At 37.4% G+C, this 17,683-nt stretch overlaps 1 protein-coding gene and 1 long non-coding RNA gene across 9 annotated transcripts in view; one reads left to right on the top strand and one right to left on the bottom strand.

Moving 5' to 3' along the window:
• The window catches only part of LOC107982308 (uncharacterized), a 32,668-nt gene extending 15,159 nt beyond the window's left edge, over nt 1-17,509 (top strand). For 2 of the 3 annotated variants that reach the window (XR_010003317.1, XR_010003315.1), the window contains exons 2-3: nt 11,321-11,518; nt 15,026-17,509. This is a non-coding gene — a long non-coding RNA (uncharacterized LOC107982308). The remainder of the gene's footprint in view (nt 1-11,320; nt 11,519-15,025) is intronic. The other variant, XR_010003313.1, reaches the window with a different exon arrangement.
• Nucleotides 12,208-17,683, bottom strand: part of syt14 (synaptotagmin 14) — a 123,219-nt gene continuing 117,743 nt past the window's right edge. For all 6 annotated transcript variants that reach the window (XM_008125800.3, XM_062971685.1, XM_062971680.1 and 3 more), the window contains one exon: nt 12,208-16,502. In XM_008125800.3, the coding sequence (XP_008124007.2) occupies nt 16,189-16,502 (314 nt within the window). In that variant the 3' untranslated portion in view covers nt 12,208-16,188. The remainder of the gene's footprint in view (nt 16,503-17,683) is intronic.

Raw genomic sequence — 17,683 nt, 5'->3', positions numbered from 1 at the left:
AACAAAAGTCAACCCTCTATTATTTAAATGCTTTCTCTTAACCCCCCGCCACACCCCAAGAGCTTTTCTAAGCCTGTTCTCCTTGTGTTCCTGAATATGTGCTCTATAATTGTCAGTGCTTCACTTCACAGCTTTTGTTCTTTTTGATTGCAAGCATTTACACTTCACGTCTAATTTAGATTGCTTAAAATGACAACGAACCATTTAAACTTATTGTGCATTTCACACTCTTGTAACAGATCTCATGTAGCATGTGCATTCTTCTGAGAAAACTTCCAGAAATACATTACGTATAATTAGATAGGATGGGAATTACGCAAAGAGGGGAAAATACATCCCTTTCAAATTTTTATCCTCATAGAGATCTTTCCCTTGATCACCTCCAGGCATGTAAACAAGCAGTTGCCTGTGGCAAGTAAGATTTGCCTCCAGGCGACCACACATAGATGTTTTTGTAAGCTGGAAAAATCAATTCTTCATATTTTTCAGAGAGGGGCGTGCCAAAAACCTTTGGGAAGGCATGTCAGTACAAAGTTTAATGGGATAGCCCTGTGGATAAATGGACTGATTGATTTATCAACACAACCTGGAGAAAATGAATTCAGAATGAAGCAATAAAGAAAACTTAATTTGGGATGGACCGAGTAGTAATTTGAGCCCCAAGGGTAAAAGAATTCACATTAGGTTTTAAGGAGTGGTCATGCTTCTGGCCAGAGTTCCCTTTTGTAGCGGCTTCACCTGGACTCAACCAAGCAGTTTTATGAATGACTATAAAGCACAAAGATGAGAGTCAAAGCATCTTTTGCTCGTATGCAGCCCTAAATAAGTCTAGTAGAATTAATTGTACTGTTCCATCATCCAGGTGGAGGCCAAAAGGGGAAGCTAAGCAGAGATCGGTAGTTCATTTTGCACCTGAGCATTGGAACACCCTTTCACCCAGCAACACACCAGAGTCTAGTAAGCCAATATAATCATGTTTATTAAAGAAATATAAAAAGGGGGAAAGGGACAAATCCACCGAAGTCAGTACAGATATAAATGCAATTCTCAAAAGAAACTAGAGTTCAATAGCAGTAATCCAAAAATGCCAGGACAAAACTCAAAGAGCTGTGCTGGCGGTAGTGTAACTACCGGAAGGTGCAACCAAGCCAGAGAGGCCTCAGCTGAGGAGTAGAACTAAGAGCACCCAACCCATTGCCATTATGGAGAATCAAACCAAAATGAAGTCTATACTGGCTCGGTCGTCGCCGCGGTGGATGCTGCTGATTCTGGACATCCATCAACAAGTGGGCTACGGAATCAAAATAGAAATGAACAGTCACAGAAGCGGCAGAAATGTACAATGCCAGAAAACCGCACTATTATTATTATTATTATTATACCCCGCCCCATCTCCCCGAAGGGACTCGGGGCGGCTTACATGGGGCCATGCCCAGGCAACAGATAATATAAAAACACAACAATAAAACAAGTCAATCAACAATAAAACAAGTCATAAAACAAATAAGGTCACATACCATAATAATAAATATACTATGATAAAATCCTTAGATTTCCTCATTAGAAAAGGTGAAAGTCAAATTCAAATTCCATTTTTATTGTTTCTTTGGTTTGCTCTCTATTGCTTTTTATATTCTATTGGAAAATATTTAATAAAATAATATAGAAAAGAATTAATTTGGGGGCACAGCATAGGGACATGATTATGAGGATGGAGCTCAATTGTTGTGGCTACATCTCCTAATGTAGGAATTCTGCCATTATTATGGAACTAATCAATTGAAGTACTGGGTTATTGTGCATTTTCTGGGCTGTATAGCCATGTTCCAGAAGCATTCTCTCCTGACATTTCACCACATCTATGCCAGGGATCTTCAGGGGATGAGAAGTATATTGGAAAACTAAGCAAAGGAGGTTTACATATCTGTGGAAGGTCCATGGTGGGAGAAAGAACTCTTGTCTGTTGGAGGCCAGTGTGAATGTTGCTATTATTACCTTGATTAGCATTAATGGCTTTGCCAACTTCATGGCCTGGCTTCTTCCTGCCTGGGGAATCCTTTTTTCAGAGATGTTAGCTGCCCCTCATTGATTCATATCTGGAATTCCTCTGTTTTCAGTGTTGTTCTTTAATTACTGTCCTGATTTTAGTTTTTTTAATACTGGTAGCCAGATTTTGTTCATTTTCATGCTTTTCTCCTTTCTGTTGAAATTCTCCACAAGCTTGTGGATTTCAACAGCTTCTCTGTGTAGTCTGACATGATAGTGTTAATAGTGTTCAAGTATTTGTACTTACCGTCTTATGTCAAATATATATTTTCAATCTGATCTCATGGAGGAATAATGAAAACACTGCCTTAATAAAAGGCTGTTTTTGGCTGAATGTCATGTGACAATCAAATTAAATTAGCATAGACAACATTCCAGCAAAATTAAACCTAAAACCAAATGTCAAAAAGAACAAGCCATTTGAAGATATTGGTGGTGGGATGACATATGCGTGTGCCAGAAATATACTAATGTGAAGTGCCATTGAAGATCTCAGATGACATCCCCATCCCCAACTACTTTGCTATAAAATAAACAAGGAATGAAATATATCTCTGGTATATAAACACTACAAAAGTATGTGTACTTATTTGCAATATCTTAAATCTCTAATACACATACTTATAAATCTGGAGGACATGGGCTTTCTCCTCATACCTACTGCATCCCAAAGCCATAGGATTTTAATATATTTCAATAAAATTACTGCAAAGTGAAAAAAGGCATTATTACAGTAGAGTCTTGCTTATCCAACATAAACGGGGCAGCAGAACGTTGGATAGGCGAAAATGTTGGATAATAAGGGGAGAGATTAAGGAAAAGCCTATTAAATGTCAAATTACTTTATGATTTTACAAATTAAGCACCAAAAACATCATGTTTTACAACAAATCGACAGAAAAACAGTTCAATACATGGTGACATTATATAGTAATTACTGTATTTACGAATTTAGCACCAAAACATCACAATGTATTGAAAACATTGACTACCAAAGCATTGACTGCTAAAAGGCAGACTGCGTTGGATAATACAGAACACTGGATAAGCGAAGGTTGGATAAGCGAGCCTCTACTGTATTTTGTATATAATGACACCCTTTAAGACATGAATGGTCTAAGATCATTTTGTACTCTCACAATTACCAATAAACAAGTATAAAATACTTTGCAATCAAAGAAATTATAATCTAACAGCTAAAGGAGAACTTCAGGCAAAAAAACATTGTACAGGCCCCATGAGGTGGCCAACTGGGAAGGCAATTGGAGAAAGTCTTTTGCAGATCTCCATACATAGACAACTATACATCAGAGAACTGACTGATTAAAATTCTGCCTGAAGTGTTAGCTTTATGAGAACAGCATCATACATGGAGGATATCTATTTATAAGAACACTTATCTGAATTCTCATGTACTAACATGATTTCTTTGCATGTGTCCTTGATCGCATCAATCCTACTTTGATTATTCAATCCAAATCCCATTTAATATTACCTTTAACATCAGCAAAAATGGATTTGAACCTGAGCAATACAGTTCTCAGAGAGCCAGCACAGGTTTGGGTGCTGGACCAGGGCTCTGAAGAACTGAGTTTAAATCCCCACTTGGTTGTAAAAACCTACCGGTGAGCCTAGTAAGTCACATTCAGCCTCAGAGGAGGGGAATGGCAAATTCCTTCTGAATAAATCTTGTCAAGACAACCCCCCTTTGGAAATGAAAACACATAACAATAGTTCCTATGTAATAATGAATAATATACGAATGGCTTGAGAGGAGAGGAGAAAGTGGAATCTTGCTCTTTCTAGTAGACTCAGGCAAAAGCTAACTGCCTTGCTTGTCTGTTTTTCTTCATTTATAACTTTTTGCCATCTTGACCATATTCTGGTGTTGTTTGGCCACACCTGTCCTAGTTTTCACTTGTGAAATGTTGAAGGGTACAAGACAGGACCGATTTGTGCCAGCAGCGCTCTTCTGAGACGGTGCTGTTTGTAAAGGATGAGTCATACATCTCCAGTCTATTTTTTAATTTGAGAAAACAGAATTTGATACTGTTTGTTTAGAGGTCTCTTTGTTATGGAGCTTTCGATCAGATTTGCAAACCAAACAGATATTTATCTGAACAGAAAGGTTGCTACTTAATAATAATAATAAAACTTTATTTATACATCACCCCATCTCCCAAGAAGGGACTCGGAGTATCTTCTAATCATAAAAAAATAGATACATAAAACTGGGTGGCATAATGAATTAAAACAAGTCAAAATTAACATATTTGTAATTATTTTTTGCCACTCTTCCAAAAATGTTGCAAATGAATCCACTGAAATTTTTTGATACATATTCTGTATCAAGGTACAGTAGAGTCTCACTTATCCAAGCTAAACGGGCCGGCAGAAGCTTGGATAAGCGAATATCTTGGATAATAAGGAGGGATTAAGGAAAAGTCTATTAAACATCAAATTAGGTTATGATTTTATAAATTAAGCACCAAAACTTCATGTTATACAATAAATTTGATAGAAAAAGTAGTTCAATACGCAGTAATGTTATATTGTAATTACTGTATTTACGAATTAAGCGCCAAAATATCACGATATATTGAAAACATTCAAGGCAAAAATAGCTTGGATTATCCAAAGGCTTGGATAAGCGAGGCTTGGATAAGTGAGACTCTACTGTAATAGAAAAAACAACCACTTCCACCTCCTCTCATTCCGTTCCATTCCAGCTTTCCAAAAAATCTGAAAACTAAATGAGAAAATTAAAGGGAGGTCAATGTTTGTTGCTCTTATGGGTTGCTTCAGAAATGATCTTTTGGGAAACTATAAACAAATAAAATGTAGAGAACTGCTATATAACATTTCACTAAATATGTGGTGCTTAGTTACTTAGGTGATCCCTTGTTGTCCAAGTATGATGGCCTTCCAAGTGTAGTGTCTTGGTGACTGTGGAGCCCTATCCTTGACCTGCATGTTCTTCCACAGTGAGGACATTGGTTTTCAAGTGGAAGGCAGTCCCGGTCAGGGTTGGCATAATGCGCCTTCCTCTTGGCACCGTTCTCCCTTCTTATGGTAGTGAAAAGCTTTTACAATGTGTTCATTTTTTAAAAAAAAGTTAAACACAAGAACTCAGTCAGGTTTTTAAAAGTTTCAGTTTTTGCCTTAGTATATGCCTTCCTTATAAGAGGACCGTGTGCGTGGGTGGCATAGGTAGGCAAATCATGTAAAAACGAAACATTACATCTTCTGACTACATCCTGAGGATAAAGCACTCCCACAGAAACAAAACACCATTCTTTTTAAAACCTACAGGAAGATGTGTAGTTTCTGAGCTTATCCATAAAGTTTAACTTGGGGAAACTTCCAAACTTTGTAACAGGGGGATTGACATCATTGGTGTCAAAAGGAAATATTCTTTTATTTAGTGTACTGAAATAATACAAGATAATATTTAAAATTAATTGCTACATCAGCACATGATTCTACTAATTCTACAGTGTCCCAAGTCACCATACATAGGGGAAATGGTAATTATAACTAAATGTATTTTTATTTACAAAATTTTCATTACAAAGTTTTACAAAATATTTACAGAAGATTATCTACATATTGGCCACCTCTTTCTACACACACACACACAGTCCTTTATCCCACTCATGGCAACATTTTTTCCTTTGTATTGAGACTTTTGGAATACCCTGTATTATACCTTGTTATTAAAATAGACGGTTTGATTCATGTTTCATTTGCTCTTCTCTCCAATAGTAGTTATGCGTGTCATTACTTGAGATTGATAAGATATCCTCAAAATGAATAGAAGAATAAATGAATCCAAAGTTTTTGTGAATGCATTTATAAAATACTAGCTGTGCCCGGCCACACGTTGCTGTGGCTTAGTCTGGTGGTGTTGGTCAGTTTACATTAGGTTGTATTTATGCTGTGACCTCCACCCTTCTTTATACTCACATTAGTAGTAGTATTTGAAGTCTGTTAGCTTTTTCAATTTTTGTGTTGATTGATAATTGCTTGAGATCCCTGTTGTCTTTGGTTTGTTGTTAATTGTGATGTCTGATTCTGCTGAGTGCGGGTTATATTTTTATTGTGGTACAATAGTCTTTTTTTTTTTTGCCTGTGTAGATGTTTATTATTGTTGTTGTTGTTGTCATTGTTATTATTCTAATTGTTTTTTTGGAGGCCAAGTGTGAATGTAGGGATTGGGGAGGTGGATGAGCACTGAATGGCCTTGTAGACTCAGTGCATGGCTGATTCTTGCCTGTGTAGGTGTTTATTATTAATGGGTGAGTGGATGGATAGATGAGTGGATGGATAGAGTGGGTGCTCTCCTTGTTTCCTTTATTCCTATGCTGTTCCCTTTCTCTGCTCCGATCCTGAGCTCACTGATAAGAACACACTGGTCAGAAAGGAGGGTAAATATAACTGGATCAACAGTCTTTCTCTCCCTTTTGCTCTTGGACTTCTGGGCAGAGAGGGAGGGCTCTTGATCTTGGCGTTCCTTCGCTTCGCTTCCCTCCCTCCTTCCTTCGTTCTATCCGTCCCAGCCTTTTCTGCCTGCGGAGCCATGGAACTGGGTCAGTGGGTTGGATGGCTGGGAAAGGGAGAAGGAAGAGGCCTGTAATTGAAATGCATGGACTCCATGCCATGGAGTGCTGGAATTTGTAGTTTGCATCCAGTCGAACCCCTTTCTTTCTTTTTGTCATGGAGGAAGAACCCATCCAAACTTCTCAGACAGATGGCCATCCGGTTTAGTTGTGTTGTTATAGTCACAATGCGTTGTTGTGAGTTTTTTGGGTCCGGATTGTGGTTTTGTGGTGTGGTTGTGTTGTTACAACCGGGATGGAAGGCTTTTGTGTTGTGTTGCCAAGTTTCGTATTTCTGGGGCGTTTAGTTGTGTGCCAAGTTTCATATTTCTGGGGCGTTTAGTTGTGTTGTTATAGTCACGATGTGTTGTTGTGAGTTTTCTGGGTCTGGATTGTGGTTTTGTGGTATGGTTGTGTTCTTATAACTGGGAGGCAAAGCTTTTGCATTGTGTTGTCAAATTTTGTATTTCTGGGGCGTTTAGTTGTGTTGTTATAGTCACGATGCGTTGTTGTGAGTTTTGTCGGTCCGGATTGTGGTTTTGTGGTGTGGTTGTGTTGTTACAACTGGGAGGCAAGGCTTTTGCGTTGTGCTGTCAAGTTTTGTATTTCTGGGGCGTTTAGTTATGTGCCAAGTTTTGTATTTCTGGGGCATTTAGTTCTATTGTTATAGTCACGATGCGTTGTTGTGAGTTTTATGGATCCGGATTGTGGTTTTGTGGTGTGGTTGTTGTTACAACCAGGAAGGAAGGCTTTTGCGTTGTGTTGCCAAGTTTCGTATTTCTGGGGCGTTTCGTTGTGTTGTTATAGTCATGATGCATTGTTGTGAGTTTTGTGGGTCCAGTGTGGTTTTGTGGTGTGGTTGTGTTGTTACATCCGGGAGGCAAGGCTTTTGCATTGTGTTGTCAAGTTTTGTATTTCTGGGGCATTTAGTTGTGTGCCAAGTTTCGTATTTCTGGGGCGTTTCGTTCTGTTGTTATAGTCACGATACATTGTTGTGAGTTTTGTGGGTCCGGATTGTGGTTTTGTGGTGTGGGTGCATTGTTACAACCGGGAGGGAAGGCTTTTGTGTTGTGTTGCCAAGTTTCGTATTTCTGGGGCATTTAGTTGTGTTGTTATAGTCACGATACATTGTTGTGAGTTTTGTGGGTCCGGATTGTGGTTTTGTAGTGTGGTTGTGTTGTTACAACCAGGAGGCAAGGCTTTTGTGTTGTGTTGTCAAGTTTTGTATTTCTGGGGCGTTTAGTTGTGTTGTTATAGTCATGATGCGTTGTTGTGAGTTTTGTGGGTCCGGATTGTGGTTTTGTGGTGTGGTTGTGTTGTTGTAACCGGGAGGCAAGGCTTTTGCATTGTGTTGCCAAGTTTCGTATTTCTGGGATGTTTAGTTTTGTTGTTATAGTCACTGTGCAAACAACTTTATCCTTTTATATATATAGATTTGTCTATAAATTGTTTACCAGATAAATAAATACAAGGAAATGACATGGACGTAATTGCTTCATAAACAAAATATATAAATAAAAATCCCCTCCTTTTTAATAGGCAAGACATGTAGATTTAGGATCTTTGATAATCATTTTTTTCGTAGGACAAGTCACCTTTTGATAACCCTTCATGTAATGTTATTGTATACAAAGTTGAAACATGACATTGAGTCTTTCTTACTGTAAGTACTATCACATCTCCTGCTTTTATTTATATCCCACCTTGTTCTCTTTTTGTTTGGATGTTAATGCACTGGCTAAAGATTCCCCGGTGGAGCAGTGGGTTAAACCGCTGAGTTGGCTGTCAGGACTCAGCCTCCTCTTAAAGGGCCACACACAATGAGTTAACAAATGTTTATTAAATAATATTTTGAACTTAGAAACAATTAACTTCAGTGTTCCCAATAAAAGTAAATGTCCTTGTTTCAACAAAAGGCAAAAAAGCAGGAGCAGAAAATAATCCGGATTATCTAGCCTGATAATCCGGCTTAACTTCAACCAAACGTTCACTGGAACTAATGTCACGCCCCTTTATGGCACGAAGAGCCAAGCAAGAGCCAAACGCCCACCAGTCGTGAGCGCAAACAATGCCGTAGTCCAAAAGCCAAGACTTGAGCCTTCCATAAAAGACACACTATCAAAGAGCAATAGAACACAGGTTGGCAAATATTACTGCCTTTAGTGAAAGCTGGAGAATAACTCTTACGTTTAAGTTATGAAAGTCCAGTTCTGGGAGAAAGATAGTTATAATTAGGCCAATTAAAAATATGGAGAAAAATAAGTGGATTCAGACATTCAATTTTCATTCTATGACTTGATTCTTTGCAACCAGTATGCACTGGGATCTATATAAGTGCCAACAATATGCAACTTGGCCTACAATCACACTCCTAGATGAACCAAATGACCTTCTATAAGACCTTCCAACTCAGCACTTTGTCATGAGCATTTGAAAAATAGTTGTACCTCTGCTTACCATATTGAAAGAAGAATCTAAAGTTCCAAGACATACAACATTCATTGAAATGACTGAAGTACCTACCAATCCCTAGGTAACTCATTATATAAGAACTTGAATCACTGCTCTGAGCCTTTCCTTCAATTACAAAAAAGAATAATTGTTACACTCAGAAGAAAACAGAACTTCAACTTTCTACTTTCACATATGAAGTAATAATCTCAAGGTAAATTTCATATAATAACTTAATCCAGAGCAATGTACCCACACCTTTATCTGATTCATGAATGTAATGTTTTTTCTCCCACTTACAACAGTAACTCCAGGACCCTAAAAATGCTCCACAGTGTGTTGGAGGAGGACACTACTGAATGGGGTGAAGTGTGAGGCAAGAGAGAATCCCTAAAATGGATGAAAAACCCCTTTGATGACTTTTTGTCAGGGAATCCTTTCTGTAAGCAGAAGACAGGCCCAATATCTTTCCATTTGGTTGCCACATAACTGACACAATCAAATGTATGCCATGTAGATAATCCAGACCATATATGTTCTTCACACACAGCCAGATTGGAAGAAAATATTAGCATGGGAAGAATTTGTGATTGCTTTTTTATGTTGTGGGAAAGCAGCAGATACATTATCTTACTTTTACTAGAGCTCGGCAAAAATTTTTCCAGCTCCCCAAATCTCCTGAACGGCATGGACAGTAGCTGCAACTTTTTTTAGAACTGACTTTTACTAGCAGAGATGCAAAGAGGCACATGTGGAATTTTCTGTCTCATGTGTCACAATGATTTGGCTGGTTTTGAGAACTAGCATGGATGAGGGCATGTTTGCTGCTCTACGCATACCTCAGGTAGCAAAGTGGCTTTGGCCAGCCTTGGATCTGCTGGAAAATCTAATCATATGCAGTTGTCTTTCCACACTTGTAGTTTGGACTTTTGAGGATTTGATCATTTACAAATTGGATTTAAAATGTTCTCTCTTTATGTCCTCCAGAGTGACTCTATGGTCAACTTCCTCTAGTTATGTTGGAGGATCTAGATGTTTCTAGAGAGATCTCTCCAGAAATCTCTAGATCCTCTGATAGGATTCTGTGGTCAGCTTCCAGTGGAAGTTGACCATAGAGTTGTGTTGGAAGACCTAGAAATTTCTAGATAGATGTTCTCTCAGGTAAAAGCAATAGCAATTTTTATATTCATGGTTCTTCACTTTTATGGGAGATGCTGCCCCCTTATCCCTAGCTTTTCCAAACATGTTACTACTTATTTCAACAAATGTACAAGCTAAATGCTATAAAGAGCTCTAAAGGAAACATTTGTAGAAGCAGAAGGAGAATAAAATAGTTACTAAAATATTACTTTTCAAAATGTGTAAGTTAAAAAAAAACCAACAGCTTATTTTGTTGGTAGAGTTAGTCAGAGGCAGAGAGAAAAAATACAAAATCTCCACCTACCGTTCTTCTGGATCAGGTGTATGATGATATGCTGTACTGAAGCATACATGTGTCAGGCATTGGTCAAGAATTCAGTGACATACTACCTATAGGAATACTCAATGCAAATGCAAGGCTGTTACATTTGCACCCCTTGGGCTGTACACAGTAGAACAGGTGCTCAATAAACCCCATTGCTTTTCTAGCCTGTTTTAAACTACAAAGAAATACATTTTGGAACTTCAAAACCAGAGGGATTCATTAAGCACCTGCCATGTTGCAGTATGCTAAAATGATGTGCTGCATATAGCCAAGAGGATCACAGATTTCACAGGCTTACAATGTGGCGTATTAAATTTCATCGTCATTGTGTTCATGAGCACAAATCAACTTAAGAATGAACAGAAGTGCAGCTACTCTTACTGGTTTCCAGTACCTATTGTGAATCCAAGCTGAATAAATGGGCTGCCTACGGAAATCGATTAACAATACTTTCTAAGAATGCCAGCTTGAAAGACTCTAGAGCCTGAATCAAGATTTCTAAAGTCCCCAAAAGTCCCTGACCATGCTTCACTAAGATCCCCATTGAAAACATCTCAAATGAGTCATATATCCAATATGGACAGTGCTCCATCTCAGAAAGAACAGTTAAGCCATATGTACCGGGATTTACTTTGTTGCATGTACACAGACAGAAACAGCATGGATACAATTTTTAAGCACCTGTGCCTAATACATTGTCCTTCCAAATCTGAGTTGTGATGTTTCTGGATTTCATTATTAATGGTTTTATTCTTTCTAGGAAACTCTAGGTCCTCCAATGAGATCCTATGACCAACTTTCACCAAATGTCAACCACAAAGTCCTACGAGAAAAGCTAGAAATTCCTAGAGAGATGTTATCTCAGATAAAAGCAATAGAAATGTCTTTGTTCACCATTTTTAACTTTCATGGGGGTCCTGTGCTCCTAATGACAGTGAATGTGGAAGGCTGTACTTAGGTATGTGCAAAATTTCTCATTTGTGTGAACATCATAAAGAATCCTTTCATTTAATCAATGTACATGTCCTTAGTTTAAGAAACCAACAGCAGCATATATGTAAAGTGTTTGTTTGGCCACTGATATATGACCTCTGTCAATTTAAAACAACAGCAATCTTTGCACTAAGATTGTATGCAGTTGGGTCACCCTATTTAGAGCAGACGTCTTAATCCAGCTGAATCTGATATAGGTGAAATTCTGCCAATTCCTCCATAACCGGAAGTCCCCTATGCCACCTTCCACATTATTCCAAAGGGTTCCCCAACCCTCTGTAATCTACTATGCGTGTTTGCAGGGGTATAATTGCTTACCTTCCTGTTTTATTCATGTAACCTTCTGATGGATCGAAGAGCTTTTTGTCAACAGAATGCAATTGCTGGAGATAACTCCTAACATATAATCCTAAATAATACCATAAAAATAGATGTAATGATCATTATACTAACACAAGTATAGTGTTGGTAGGATCTTATGTCAGTCTGACTATTTGAATTTCCTTAAGAACATTCCACATGCATTCCCAAACATTTTTTCTTTTCAGTAAACGTAATCTCGTGATACAAAAATGCCAAACCTTCAGTTTGTATATGTAAAATAATCCCACAGAAAGCTAAGAGAAGATTTGAATTTCTCTTCTCATCCAATGATTTATGTCAAACCAAATCAAAGATTTATTGGAGTAAACCAGCAAAGAACTACTTAAGTGTACAAGGTCATTTCCAAACAAGGCAACCAATGTGAAAATTAGGGCAGGTATTAATGTGACAGATCATTGCACAAAAAACATTTTTTAAAAAATAGCTTGTTTCTATCTCGCCTTCCAGCGGAATTAGTCATTAGCTGTATCTATGAGATACTGTACTTGAAAGAGAAGAAACATATACAGAGGTACAACTCTGGTGAGGCAACTTTCTGAATGAGGAGTCTCCTGGATCGTAGTAACAAACACAGTAATACATTTTCAACATTGGGAACATTTTCATGAAGCCATAGTTCATTGATCAGTTACCTCCCTGCACAAATCCATATCCCAGTCTTCAAGGCACTATGAGAGTGCAATTCTGTTTACAGCCCAGTTCTAAACAAGTTTGTTCAGAACTAAGCTTCATTAAGTTCAATAATAGTAGGATGTTCTAAATCCAATTGTTAGTCCCAAGTACAGTAGAAGTGTTGGCTCAATGGATCTTGCAAAAAATGATGGCTTACCAAGTTTCCATTGATACAATGGGCCTATTCTAGTGGGATCAAACCATTAAATTTAGTCTTTAGTTTATGACAAGGATGCTTGGAACTGCAGTTGTAGATATATCAGTAAATCCCAAGAATCTCCATCTTAACTAAATTGTGTTAAGTGAGGATTTCTGAACCATAAAGTATTGATGAAAACTCAGTATAAGGATGTATTGTAAAATGAACAAGAAACAATTGAAGAGAATATACTATATTGTACTGCTATTAACAATATTTCTGTTTGCAAAGATTCCTGAATAGTTTAAAAAACTAAACAAAATTACAGTTCTTCTGCCTTACGCTTCATGCAACACAGGAAGGAAAATTCACTTTGTAAATCTTTAAAATCAATCATTTCAGCATTACATTATAGTTACAAATTTAAGTAGTGAAACATGAAAGGCACTGAATAACAATTTCAAGAAAACAGCTTGGAATTTTTAAGGATGCTGTTAAGAATTTGAGATTGGGAACATTACACATCCTTCAATGCATTTGTATCAATTCATGCAATACTGGGATGTCTTTAATATCAAATATAGTGGCATTCAATCGTATTGTGAAGATTTAAAGTAATAAACATGTGCTTTCAATCACTTCATTTTAAATAAACAAGAAAATTATTTTTGGCAGTCTCCCTTTATCCAGAAATCATAACTGAAGATTATGACTTGAACTCTGGCTATGATTACAATAGATACAAATTCCATCCTCAACTAGAAATAATAGACAAGATTTATTTATGTTGATACAGTAGAGTCTCACTTATCCAACACTCGCTTATCCAACGTTCTGGATTATCCAACGCATTTTTGTAGTCAATGTGTGTCGTGATATTTTGGTGCTAAATTCGTAAATACAGTAATTACTACATAGCATTACTGTGTTTTGAACTACTTTTTCTGTCAAATTTGTTGTATAACATGATGTTTTGGTGCTTAATTTGTAAAATCATAACCTGAATTGATGTTTAATAGACTTTTCCTTTATCCCTCCTTATTATCCAACATATTCGCTCATCCAACGTTCTGCTGGCCCGTTTATGTTGGATAAGTGAAACTCTACTGTATATTCTTTTATCACGATGCCAACTGTATCCTGAAGGAAAGGAAATGACCATATGTCTTTAACTTAGGCCCCATGTATATACTGCCATATAATGCTGTTTCAGAATGCTGATTCAATGTATTGAATTGGATTATATGGCAGCGTAATCCAGTTCTGTGAAGTTCAGTCAGCATTATATAAGTCTACACTGACCATTATAATCCGGTTCCAACTGCATTAAATGGCAGTGTAGATGGGTCCCTAGACAGTATCCCAGAACTCCATCAGTATTTGAAACAGAAAGTGGTGAAGCTATTTTTTATTGCACAAGCCCTTGAGCTGAAAGACTCTTAGGATGCATCTACACTATAGAATGAAAGCAGTTTGACCCCACTTTAACTGCCCTGGCTTAATGCTGTGGAATTATAGGAATTGTAGTTTTACATTGCCTTTTGCTTACTCCTCCAAAGAATGCTGGTGCCTCACCAAACTGTAACTCCTATGATTCCATACCATTGAGCCATGGCAGTTAAAGTGGTGTCAAACTTCATTAATTCTACAGTGTAGATACACCCTGACAGTATTATCCTGTATACTTCAAATATCAGAATCCATTATGTTGCTGTCTTCCAAGGCAAAATGATGATGAATTGAAAATGATAATGCCAGTGGTGGTGATAACAACAATTACAAAAGCAACATGAATGCTTAGTACATTGCATTGCTGGGGCTGAACTATATAGGCTGTCCTTGTTCCCAAATGTTTTAATTCTTAACCTTTACTATCTTTGAATTTCTAAACATTTATAATGAACACTTCAAATCATCTATAGATTTAGTTAAAGAATTTTTTAGTAAAGCTATGAGCTGTAGTCTGTTTTCTGTTAAGGTAACCAAAAATGCAACTGGCTTCCATGGGAGGCACTTGCTAGAAAGTTACTGCATGTTTGATTTGTTATGGTTTACAAGCCTCTTGGATTGTGTCCAGCTACTCATGTACATCCAGTCAAACATTTGCATTTTTCTCTTTGAAAAACTCAGCTCTTATTTCATATCTCAGACTACTTTTAAAACAGCTCTTAGGATGCTTCTAAATGAAGCTTCTATTACAGAATAGTATAGCGGTTAGCAGTATTGCCTTCCATTTCTTACCTTTTACACTTTGTCTAATTTGTTTTCTTTCCATAGATAATCTCTTAAAGAGTGAAAGTTGCTAGTTCCCTTTTGTCTGGTACCACTAGAAGCTGTTCATCTGAAAGCACCTTCACTTTCAAAACATGGAAAAGCTACTGACAAAAATGCAAGCTCTAATAGGGAACTAGCTGAGCAGATCTTTGGATCCTTATGTTTTCAATCTTGGCTTCAAACAACCGGAAAGGTGAAAAGTGATAATTTCATAACCTAATAGGGATGCCGTTTTAATGGTGGAATCAAGGAAAATCTGATGAATGCCAGCACCGGGAGTAGATTTCCTTAAGATCCAATGAAGCCATGCATAAATGGCTCCCTAAATGAGAGTCACTTTTCAATGGAGTCACCCTCCAAATTTAAAATGGTTTGAAACAGGCATTTTGTCTCACCCTTATCCCTGATCAAGCAGGTTTAGTAAACTTTTGAAAAAATACTAAATGCCTGGTTTATCAAGAGAGAGAGAGAGAGTCAGATGTGTATACACACCATGAACAGCTATCCTCATTTGAAAACAATTTTAGTGCACTGTAGAAAAAAAATCATTTCCAGCCTCGAACAGGCACGACAGTGGAGCTGTTTTGTGTGTCTGATAAGCAGTCAGCATGCAGGACTGCTCTTGCATAGCGACACTAGTGTTCTTCAAAATTAAACTGTCAGAAATGTTAAGTTGCTAAGGGGAAAAAAGTAATACTTCTACTACCGTGAGCCCAGAGTATAAATTTTCTCTCCCATTGTGTTTTGTTCCACCATTTAACTACTCCTTTTTCCCTCACACTGTTTGTTGACAGGCAATCTACAACACAGCATAGCACCACTAAAAGAATGAGAACACAATCTAAGCATTTCTGAATAATAGAGGATTTACACAAATTACTTGTAAGGTAAATGAAAAACCTAAACATGATGAGAGGGAAACAAAACCGAAAAGCATCATGAGAAGGACTTGGGGTTGCTGTCCCTTATGTGTCTGGTACGTTTTACCTGAAAACCTGTAATGTTTAGTGAAGATGTGGAAGTTAATCCTGCTCTGCAGTATTTTGTGCATTTGTTGAACTGGAATGTTGAATTTGTAATTTCGGCAACACCTTGTGTCAGTTGCACCTAAAGGGCAGCATTGTTGAATCCTGATTCCTGACATTCTGTCGAGCCACAAGGAGGCATTAAGTCTCTAACAGCGCATGCCACCTACACACTTGTTGTCCTTTGGATTCCTTCATCTCAGTCCAGTGGTTGAGTTCCTCTTCACCAGAACTGTTAAGGCCCAAAGCAATCCAGCCTATCATTTCCTTTCGCTTCATGCTGCGCTTGTTATACACAGACAATATGAGCGTAACGTCAGAAAGCTGAAACAGTGCCACTTGGAAAATGAAGGTCTCTTTATAGACTGGATTTGGTTGCCCTCTGCGGATGGAAGTCTTGCATTTGGACATCTCTTGACCCATGGAATTCAACAATGTCAGCTTAACAAACGTATCTGTAAAATAAACCATTTGCTACATGAACATATATTCCACAAAGGATTTCTTCTATCGCAAAACAACAGAATACCTTACAAGGTTATGGTGTATACCATATAGTATTTTGAATAATTGACTGAACTTAGTAATGTGAAGACAAGGACATAAATATTTGATTTAAATATTTACTTAATCTTATTCATTTTTTTATATCAAGTAGATTTAAAGGTATACCGCATAACCCTTCTAATCCACTGCCCCTTGTTTATTTGCATCAAGCAGACAAGTGTAGCATTAACATTAAGCAAGCTACAACTGGCCACAACACTGTGAAGCGTATCAGAGCTTTCTGATAATGTGAACAGGTGACTTTAAAATTGAAATAAACATAAATAAAGTAAGAGTAACAATGGGAGTGGAGTGCAGTGATATATCATGAGAACACATGATGAAATGTTTGCTGAAACAACAGATCTCTGCATGGATGTGGTCTGCATTCAGTTTAAATTTGTGAATGTTTAAAATGCCAAGATACAAAAAGAAAAATGGACTGTAAAGTTGATGTTAGCTCATCTGAGTGAAGTTCTTCATGCTGCCTATTGTAATATGTATATATAAAAGGTAGAACAATATATTACTAGAGTATTGTTGCTTTATAATGCTTTTAAGAAGTGGGGTAACAACACTTAAAATATTTAGGGCACAATCCAAAAATTTGCATCCACAGAAAATATTATATTCAACTGCTCAATGAAGAAGTCAGAGACATCATTGTCCGTGAAGTTTTATATATGCACTGGAGCTACTGGATCTTGACCATGAATTCATTAACTCATTATTGCAGAGTTTTTCATTTTGCCTGAGAAAATACAATTGTAGCAACACATGCAACATGCTGCATCAATTCAGATGGGAATGCATTTTATTCAGAATTAGAAGATTTCTTTGTCTCCCCACCCCTTGGATTTCTACATGAAATTGGAATATTTGTAATGCCAAAGGAATAAAATTGTCCATCCAGATATTTCTCCTGTTTTTCTTTTTAAAATGCCATCATCCATAAGCAGAGACTGCATCTGTCTCCATTATAAAAGTAATACCATAAATGCAAATTGTCAGGAACCAAGATGGTGGAGGGTGGGAGAGCACTTTGCTGCTGGCAACTTCCTTTTGCATGAAAAAGACAACATCCAATTAG

The sequence above is a fragment of the Anolis carolinensis genome, chromosome 1 (assembly GCF_035594765.1).
Source record: "Anolis carolinensis isolate JA03-04 chromosome 1, rAnoCar3.1.pri, whole genome shotgun sequence".
NCBI lineage: Eukaryota > Metazoa > Chordata > Lepidosauria > Squamata > Dactyloidae > Anolis > Anolis carolinensis.
The sequence above is the reverse complement of the archived record's forward strand: the minus strand, read 5'-3'. Positions and strand labels throughout refer to the sequence as shown.